Below are 9,920 nucleotides of genomic sequence, written 5' to 3' on the forward strand. Positions count from 1 at the left end.
TCTCCAGGAGTGTGAGGAAAGAAGTGGGTCCCTGTGTGTGGTCGTGGGGTTGGTGGGTTGCTGGGGGCAGGGGGTGCAGGTGGGGGGCAGGTTTGCTGCCTCCTCCCTTTGCTGTAGCTCAAGATCATGCCAGGGTTTAGGGGCCAGGCTGAGCCCTGCAAAGCCAGGTGGGTTGGGTGTGCTTGGTGGGATATGCAGCTCTGGCCAGGAGCAGCCAGGGTTCAGTGGTGGCTTCTCTTGCCTCTGCCCCACCGGGCCTGCAACTTATTAATCCCATCCCCACTGAAGAGCCTTTTCATAAAAGTACTCTGGAGCACCATCAGGAGCGTGCGTTGCCTCATCCTTTTAACAAATATGGTTTGTAGCCCTATTAAAAGGGGTCTTCATCTATCCTGTCAAAGCTATTCTACTGGGGTTTTTTAGTTTAATTACACTATCCAATTAAAACTCCTTGCTGCATTTTGATTCACTTCTCCTTGGGCTTGAGTGGATATGACATTTACAAGGCTCGCCTTTCAAGCAGACAATGGTGTGATTGATGAGGTGCAGACGCAATGAAGGAGGCGATTGCCATGTGGAAACACTGCTTAGTGCATTTTGATTTATTTATCATCTCTTTTCCTAAACAAGGTTGCTGGTGAAGAGGTTTTGGGCAACCCCAAGTTCCACCTCAGTCTTCACCATTCTTGCAAAAATCTTTTCTGGTATTCTGCCTTTCATAGTAATTCAAAGAAGACACAAAAGGCTTTGGGGAAAAATATCCAGATGTGTGAATAGTTACCACAATTTGACATGAAAGTGGCTGTATGTAGCACTTTAATTGCAACTCTGCTTTCAGAACATCTGGGAACAAGACTTCTACTAAAAACAATGTTTGATAATAAGCGTCCAGTAGAATGTAAAGTCCTGAGTTGTAGGAAAAGTAATCAAGAAATACCCTGCTCCCTAAGAGAATGGGGCAAGCCAGCAGGACTGCAGATATTATGCTTTTTGTTACCATTTCTATCGTGTTCCCAGTGCAGCAGTTTGGATTTGAAGGAGCTCCAGCACAGGTCTGTGGGGTGCAGGCTGGGTGCACTGATAGTGGTGGGTCAGGATTTCACCCATACCTTTGACTGCCCTCCCTGCCTTTGGACATCAGCTCCTAAATATGAACCTCTCGGATAAATACCACTTAATAAAATGGGCTTGACCCCACTTTTACACCCAGAACACCATTCCTGTCCAGTCTGTGTCCCTAACTGAGCTTGGTGCAAGATCTCTGGCTGTAGTGCAACTCCTGACATCCTCCTAGGAGAAAACTTGTAAGTTTTCTTGATGTTGGAGGTTGTCTGGGTAGGTGTTTTGATTGTAATGCAATATGTGCTTTTATGAAGGACCTTCAGGCCCAGCTCTGGGGTCACTGCATCATTATTGGGGTAGCACATGGGGATTTCAAACAACAGAGTCCCTCCTCAGAGCTTTTAGATTAAATCTAGCAGTGGTTGCTGAGCAGAGGTTACCCCATGTCATGCTGTTTTAAGTAAATCTGCCTTTGTACAGACACATTGCTTGTGTGGATTGTCTTTTCATCATTCCTTGCCTTTCACTAGTATATTTCTGGTTTTTTTCTAATCCTTTGTGAGTCTGTGAGAAGAGATTTCAAGGTTTGATCCTGTTGTAGTCATAATTCCTGAAGTGGTGAAAATCTGTGGTGATGTCAAATGATGCCCAGAAGTGTTTTGTTCTTCAGAGAGGTCTTTCTCTAGGTATTTATTCCACTAATAACTCTTAATTGTTGACTTCTGCCTTATGGCCCTGTAATGACAAAGCAATCATCAAGGTATATTGAAAAATTAACATAAATTTGCATTTCCCAGTGTTTGTTTTCTGTTTTGTCCGATTCATGAATATTCTTTTCATCATCCATCTAATTAGTGCTATAATTCAGTGCACACTGTTCTAAGGGGTGGCACTGGCAGGAGAGAGGGTTGGGCACAGTCTGAATCAGCGGATGGGAGAGGAAGAACAGAAACTTGACAGATTTGGTAACAAAATTTATCTTGTGCAAATTCATGTCCTTCCAATGTTTTCCAGGCAAAAAGAGTATTTTTAGACTCTGATAAAAGGAGTTTACTACTTAGATTAAACAATTTTTCACCTCTCTGAAGTCTGTTGGGCTGCAGTTTTTGTGTCTTTTCCCAAGACTGAAACTTGCAGAAATTAGCAGAAGATTTACCAGTGTATACTGGATAGGCACATTTAGTCAGTAATTTTGGAAGCTGTAGTTCAGCAGAATTCCCCAACTGCTGCACGTAGACACAGAAACACCCAGAGGTCGGGGACTGAGGTGCAGGGGGTGACACTGTTTGCACCAGGGCAGCTCCCCAGTGCTGGGAGGATCAGTGGGAGGAAGGTGAGCAGCAGGCAAGCAGCTGTGCTGAGGGCTTGGGCCACAGTGAGCCTCATCTCCCATTTTTGTGGCAGAATAGAGATGTTCAAAATGAGGAAATAAGCCAAACAGTTGAATTAAGTGATGGTGCTGAAAGAGTGAACGAGCTCTCCTCTGTGCCCAAGTTACCATTTTGCCTTCCACCCTCACCTGCTCTCGGTTTTCTCCAGGTGTAACCATACCATCAGTGTCTGAGGGACAGGGCAGGTTTCTTTAGCAGATAAACATTCTTGGGAATAACACGTATTTTCTATTGTACAGCCAATCAGTTCTGATTGCAGAATGGTGAAATTTCCCCCTGCAGCAGCTGACATTAAAGCTGGTCCTGCAGAATCCTGGTGCTGGGCAGTGACAGATGGGTGCTGGGTGGGTGCTGGAGCTGAACACTTGTGATTCAGACCCACAAGCTGCAGGACACCACACCATGGTCATGCAGGAGTCATGGCAGTGAAGCCATTCATGCAAGATCTGCATTTGTTCTAATTTGACCGTCATGTGCATTAGAAGCCACTTGAGCTGCTGCTGTTGGTTACCAAATATTCCTATCTGGAAATATAAAACCATGGAAGTTCCTATTGATCTCTGAATTGCCAAGGGTGGTTCTCCATTGGAAAGGTACATCACGTATTTAAGCACTCTTGGAAATGGAAATCAATCTCACAATTCATAAATTCCATCTGGCTAGAATAGTAGCAGAGCAAAGTGCCAGTTATGGTTTCAATGAACTCATATTTCATGCTGTAAATAGTGTAATGTGGACACGGAGCACATAAACATAATGCAGTAATGGGGCTTTTTACAGAAAAGTCTTCTTAACTCCTTTTCTCTAAATCACTGTCAGGCACAGAACCAGTTCCTTCCCCAGCTGCTGCCCAGCACCGCGTGGGCACTGCAACTCCCTGGGGAGCAGGGTGAGCTCTGCCTCCTGCTGCCAGGCACACTGGGGTTGGTGGTGGCATCCGATGCTCTAATTGTCATGGAAAGAGCTGACTCCTCACAATCCCAGGACAAGTGCTAGGAATGAAGCTCTTGGGTTCTGCTGTCATCAGCTGTAGGAATAGTTCTGTGGGAGAGGAGGAGTCAGTCACTGGTTTAAAAGAAAGATGGGGGTACTGGGGAGAGTTCCTGTGCCAGGTGTGATGGAGGCTGTGGTCTCCCTTTGTTTTCATACCTATGTATCATATTGTGGTTCTGTGCCCTGCCTGGCGGGTGGTGTTGGGGCAGCAGAGCTGGAGGAACACGCCAGGGACACGTGGGTCCCCGTCCCACCCCGCCCTGGGAGCCTCCAGCACATTGTCAGGGGGTTTGTGTCCCTGCTGTTGGCTTCGCAGAGCAGGTCAGCACTGGGGCAGCCCTGACCAGGGGGTTCAGGCACTGATCCACACCAAGAACCACCCAGTGGGCTTCCAAGACCAAAACTACAAACCTCACTGGAATCCTCCAGATCATATTTTGAGCCATTTAAATTTTTGTTTGTACAAAGCAGTTTCTGTAACCATGTGATGTTAAATGTCCCAGGAAAGCTGCTGGGGCACAGGGCTGTGTCCTGTCCCCAGTAACAGGTCACCAGACTTTGGGAAGTGGAAAGGTGCAGAGTTCAGTCCCAGGCAGAGCTGGCTGTGCACACATTTACATACTAACGAGCTTGTGGCCAGGAATTCCCTCACTTTTAGTACCAGATAAGCATCATTTGTCAAATGATTTAAAGGGTTAGTTTTTTTATTATTAGCCAATTTTTCCATATAGAATTTATATTCCAGATTAGTGCATCATAATGCTGTTTAATTAACATGCCACGATAAAATACCAGTGACTCGGATTTTCTGGCCACAGATCTGAGCATATATCAGTTACATTTTGGAAATCTGGAGAATTAGATAATGTAAATAAGATTTCAATTAGCTTTCCTCCAGGAAAGACCTGAAGTTGCAGTAATGTGGCTGTTATTTTATGGATTACTAACTTTGACCTTTGAACTGAAGAAATTATGAGAAAACTGATGGAAAGGTATAATGTAGGGAATATGCTTGATTTTAATTTTGAGGCCAGAAGCATCCCTGCAAGTGAAGGGTGTTTTCCTCTCCAGGTTGTGCCTGTGGCCCCTCAGGGCAGGGCTGTCCCTCCTGCCTCAGCACTGGTGAGGGTTGGTGGCTCCTGCAGCTCTGAGCAGCAGTGGGTGCTCAGCTCCTCCTGCCCACTCCACCCCTGCTCCCAGGGGAGCCTGGGGCAGCCCAGAGAGAAGTGACACTTCCTCTGCAGCCCTGGTTGTCCCACCTGCAGGACACCAGGCTCTGGCCGGAGGGTTGTGTTCTGTTGCGTTATGTTTTCCCTTTGCTGTGAGCAACTGAGTGGGTTTGGATGATGTTTTGGGGAGAGGCTGTTGGAGTGATGATTCTGGAGTTAATTGGCCTTTTATTTTAAATATAACACTTCTGCATGTGGTGGTTCTATAATGAACAATCACACAAAGTAGTCCTAATCTGGTAGTTTAGCACAAGTACAGTCTTGGGCTGAGTGGGAGCTAACTAGCCATGTGATAGATTCCTGCATTTCCTGCAGTGGGGATATGATGGGAAAAGGAACTTTATTGAGTGGAGTTCAGCTGCTCCTGTAAAGCCACCACTTGCCTTAAATTGAAATGACATGAGAAGCCTGTCAGCGTTTCATTACTCCCTTCTGTCGTGCTGATGGTACGCTAAGATCACCATCTGGGTTTTTCTTCTGTCAGGCACACAAGCTCTGCTGAAACTTTACAGGAATATTCTGAGCAGTTTTTTTCTTATCTTTGCAGGTCATGCAATATTTAAACTTACATATCTAAGCAATCATGACTACAAACACCTTTACTTTGAATCAGATGCTGCTACTGTCAATGAAATTGTACTGAAGGTGAGTATTAAATTTTAACGTGACCCAAAATCCTGGGTGTTTTACCACTTGTTTGACATGGAAGGATTCAGAAAGCTCTGGAAATACATGGATGGGGCAGTGCCTGAGGACCACGAAGGTGCATTTCATGTACCAGGGTAGTTGGTGCCTATTGTTCATTTATCAAACAGCCATACAGCAAGCTGCCTATTTGCAGATAACATTTCCTTTTATTCTTGCTTCTAGTTAATAGAGACACTGGTTTTATGTGGAATTTTATAGAAAACTACCACATTTTATTGTGTGCAGATAGTTTCCACCTCCAGAGAGGGAAGGTGGCTGTGGGGGAGGCTGTGAGGGTGCAGGAGCTGTCGGGGTGCAGCTTCACCTCTTTGGGCCAGACCCAGGTGTTTGTACAGATGGAAAAGGTTCTTTTTCTCCCCATGACACTTTGTCAGCATTGCTTGCTTTTCTTGAGCCTCAGTACCTGCACACACTGCCTTACTTTCTGAAACAAATTTTTGTAACACTCTTGGAAGATTAAACTTAATTTTCCACAAGCTAATATTTTATAGCAATTTGGAATGGAAAAAGCAGTAATTTTGGCAAGCCATCTGTTATCTTTGCTTTTATTTTCTGTGTAGAGTTTAGAGCGTTGCTAAATAATTGACATACAATTCTTTTTATTGATAACGTAGAATTTGAATGTATTTGGGGGGTTTTCTACTTACTTGGTGAACTGTTAGGCCAGTTCTTTCGTTCCTTCTTTATCTTAAATAAGCTGTTGTGATCCAGAACACTTGATGCATCTGAGACTGGTCATAAAAGAAGGCTAAAAATAATAAGTTTTGCTATGAATGGTATGTGTATTCAAGAGGGAAATATTATTGAACAGTACTTTTGTCTTAAGTTGCAGATTGTTTATATAGAACATTTCCTGGTTTCATGCATAAGTTACCAGTTTATTTTCAATTCCATCAGCATTAGGAGACGCCGGGAAATCAGACTTCTCAAATTAGGCTTTTTACATGATCAAGTGAGAAAGACCGAGGCTTTATTGACCATGAAAATTCCCTATATTTTTATGCCTTTAGCTGTAATATGCAATGAAAGTGAAACACTCTACAGTGCATAAAATTGTGCAAGTTTTAAGCCACAGCATATTAACCAGCTAATGGCAGACCAAAGGGCATTTTTATCTTTTTGATTCTTGCATTAACCTTCCATTAAAATTATCTATGTGATTATCACAAAGCACTGGAGATAATAAATTTAGAGAATAGCAGCCTTGTTAAATATCATTTAAAAATGCTTTCATCAAGTAAGATGTGCCAAAACACAGGGAAACGATGGGATTGGCTGGATGTGCAAACATCATAATGAAAGCATTATTTTTATGGAAGCCCATGAAGTCCTTCACCAGCGCCCGTTGCTGCATCAGAGCAGCACTTGGGTCTTCAGGAGTTGCTGCGTTTGCCCGGAGGTTTGGGTGGCAAGGGGGGAGGGCAGGAGGTGCTGAGAGCCTGTGCCCTCGGGATCCACCCTGTGCTGAGGGACGCCAGGACCAGTGTCACTGAGGCCTCGCTGAGCCGGGTGCTGGGAGGGACCCTGCCCTCCCCGGGCTGTCCCGGGAAGCACTGATGGAATTTAACACGTTTCATGTCTTGCAGGTTAACTATATTCTGGAGTCACGAGCAAGCACAGCCAGAGCAGATTATTTTGCTCAGAAACAAAGAAAGCTGAGCAGGAGAACAAGCTTTAGCTTCCAGAAGGAGAAGAAGTTGGGACAGCAGTAAGGCCTGGCCTGGAGGAGAGCCTGGCCACCAAATTCGGAGGAGGGGACGTTCCCCCAGCGGGACAGGGAGCCAGGACTGCGGGGCTCCCGCTGCCGACAGGCAGGAGCAGCCGGCGGAGAAATGGGAATTCTCCCATCTCCCACAGCTGGAAGATTATCCCTCGTTGGTGATGGGAAGTCTCCCCTGTGACAAAAATAAAGAGCCATATCAGCCGGAAAGAAGACTGTTACGCTTCAGGTTCCTCTGATTAGAAATAAGAGAATGACGTAGACTGGCATCATTTAATTACTGTATTATGTACAATCACAAGAAGAGATGTGATTACATATTATTTCACAGCCTGGTTAAAATAAATTATATACATCTGTAATACACCCACATACACACAGGTATTGCTTGTGACATGATCAAATTTCTAAAAACAAAATGTAGGACAAATGTATCCATTTTTACTATTAATAAACAGATGTAATCTTTTTCAAGGTCCATATGATGCACAGTTCTTTTGGGGGGAGGCTGCAGTCCCAGATGGTTTCACTTCTGTTGCTGAAGTGCAGGAGGCAACCGTGAGCCAGGGAACAGCAGCCGTTGCAGGGGAGCGATTTGTGAAGAGCCGCTGAGACAGACAAGTCTGTTGTGGTTTGCTTTGTTCCAAAATAGTTTTATTTAACCGTGCTTTTCAGCTTTTCATATGTTTTATTAGAAGTTCCTTGCTGTGGTCAGCGTGGTGTTTTGAAAACCAGGGCAGCGTCTCTGCGGTGGGAAGGAGAGCATCCCCCTGCCACATCCACCATGATCTGCTGCTGTGCTGGGTCTGCTCTTCCTCACCAGGACAGCCCACACCTGAGGACTGGGACATGCCTGCACCTTCTTCTAGTGCTCTTCTTTATAAATTAAGACCTGCTTTGTACTGGGGTTTGTTACTGTTTTGGCCTTGTTCATCCTTAATACATCAGGGAACACAGGAATGGGATTACTGGGAGCCAGAGCTGCATTTCTGGTTCAGGTCACCAGAGGTGTCTTTCATAAATCTCCAAGTCACTGAAGCTGGAGCTGCTGCTGTGGGTTTTGTAGCAAGAAAATACCCCTGATTCCAGAGGCTCTTGACCCAGGGCTGTGGGTCCCTCAGGCTGACCAGGCTCTTCCTGCTCAGCCTGACCTCTTACAGGGTCCTACCTTGCTTTTGTATAGAGGAAATTTTCTGAGCCTTAACAAGTAGTTTAGGAGTAACCACCAAGACAGAGACGTCTCTGTGTCACTTACCTGTTGCGTTTCAGTTCTCGGGTTTTCAAGGTTTCTCGCCCCTGGTGCTGCTGGGGGAGGTTCCCTGCCTGCTCCCGGGGAAAGGCCTCACTGTACAGTCTTCCATGGGATCTGCAAAACATGAGAAACAATGTTTTATAGTATGATAGTAATTTTTTAGATATTTTATATGTGCAAATGTGGCACAGATACAATGGGGAAAGACTTTCAAATAATGCAATGTAAATGACTCCTTAACCAACTTTGTCAACTATTTAACATTAAAGTTGTTATGTGAATGTTCTTTTGCCACCTAGTTTTGCTTCTCTTTAACTGAACTAAAGATTTCCTTTGTTGGTATCAGAAGCTACAGAAGTCTCTGCTTGTTTCCATGGCCCTAGTGCTGTAGCCACCCACTTGCATTTAGTTGTTATAAGGAGCTATTCAATAATATGTGCAGAATTTGCTTTCAGTAAAGCCTACAGAGTCACGTAATAAAAAAAAATATCTCCTGTCTGAACTGCAGTGCCTGGACCACACACATTTACACCATCTTGTAAATCACCTTCCACTTGCTCCATGTTTGGTGCAGTCCCCCCACAGAGCTGGTACAGGCAGAATGTCCCCAGGAGCACAGACAGAGTGTGTGGACGGGCAGGAGCTGCTGGAGGCTGCTCCCAGGGCTTGGCAGGGACCAGGCAGGCTGAGGAGCCCCAATGGGTTTCTTTGCCCCAAAGGAGCCATTTCAGTTAAGTGAATTTACTGTCAAATATCGGATCAGTTGAATACAAGCCATGGAGGGAAACTTCCTTAAGTTTGGAAGTGCCCAACTTTCCAGGCGCTGAGCAGGCTCTCCCTCAGCACAGATATTTCTGCTCTTTAGTGTTTGCTGAAAGAGTTAAATCTGAGCTCATGGTTGCAATCTGTGCACTGCAGAACACAAATCCATCACGGGCTGGTCTTTCCCCGGTAGTTGTAGATTTAATTGATTCAGATGGGCATTCAACTGGGTCAGGAAAGCAAGCTGTTCCCTCCATGCCTTGTTACTGGGCTTGGGCAGAAGAAGGTGGCTGCTAGCTCACATAACGATGGCTTCTCCCTGGCATGAATCAGTCACTTGGAGGCATCAGAATCTTCTCTTGCTTCTGCTGTTGGAGGGGCACCTGGCCTGCATTTGCACCTAAGGTGTCACAGTCAATTGCACCTCCTGGAGCAGAGCATGCAAAAAATCACGAGCTCAGAGCCAGGGAGTCAGGGAGCACAGAGACAGGGAGGGCAAACAACCAGAGGTGTTTCCCCAGGCGCTACTGGGAGCCCCAGGGGACTCGTCCCCAAGGACTGGTCCCAGGCAGCCACATCAGGGCTAGGACCCAGCTGAGAGCAGGGGCTGCACCCACCACGTACTGGGACAAGCAAGTGAAAACCATTGTACAGCCCTGGGTGCAGCCCTGAGATTAATGGGAGGAGTTATTTATGGAGACATGTTTGTAATGGGCCCATGAATTTCATGGAAATGCGTGTCTGTGGCGGCGTGTGGTGTTGGGTGCTGCTGCTGCTGCTAAAATGAATGTCCCCTAAATCAC

General features: G+C 45.6%; 1 protein-coding gene across 3 annotated transcripts in view; it reads left to right on the plus strand.

The window, feature by feature from the left end:
• Positions 1–7,577, plus strand: part of MAPKAP1 (mitogen-activated protein kinase associated protein 1) — an 85,052-nt gene extending 77,475 nt beyond the window's left edge. For all 3 annotated transcript variants that reach the window (XM_009998813.1, XM_009998815.1, XM_009998814.1), the window contains 2 exons: positions 5,223–5,320; positions 6,970–7,577. In XM_009998813.1, the coding sequence (XP_009997115.1) occupies positions 5,223–5,320; positions 6,970–7,095 (224 nt within the window). In that variant the 3' untranslated portion in view covers positions 7,096–7,577. The remainder of the gene's footprint in view (positions 1–5,222; positions 5,321–6,969) is intronic.
• Positions 7,578–9,920: the final 2,343 nt, after the last annotated feature.

Source organism: Chaetura pelagica, unplaced genomic scaffold (assembly GCF_000747805.2).
Source record: "Chaetura pelagica isolate M959 unplaced genomic scaffold, ChaPel_1.0 scaffold405, whole genome shotgun sequence".
NCBI classification, from domain to species: domain Eukaryota; kingdom Metazoa; phylum Chordata; class Aves; order Apodiformes; family Apodidae; genus Chaetura; species Chaetura pelagica.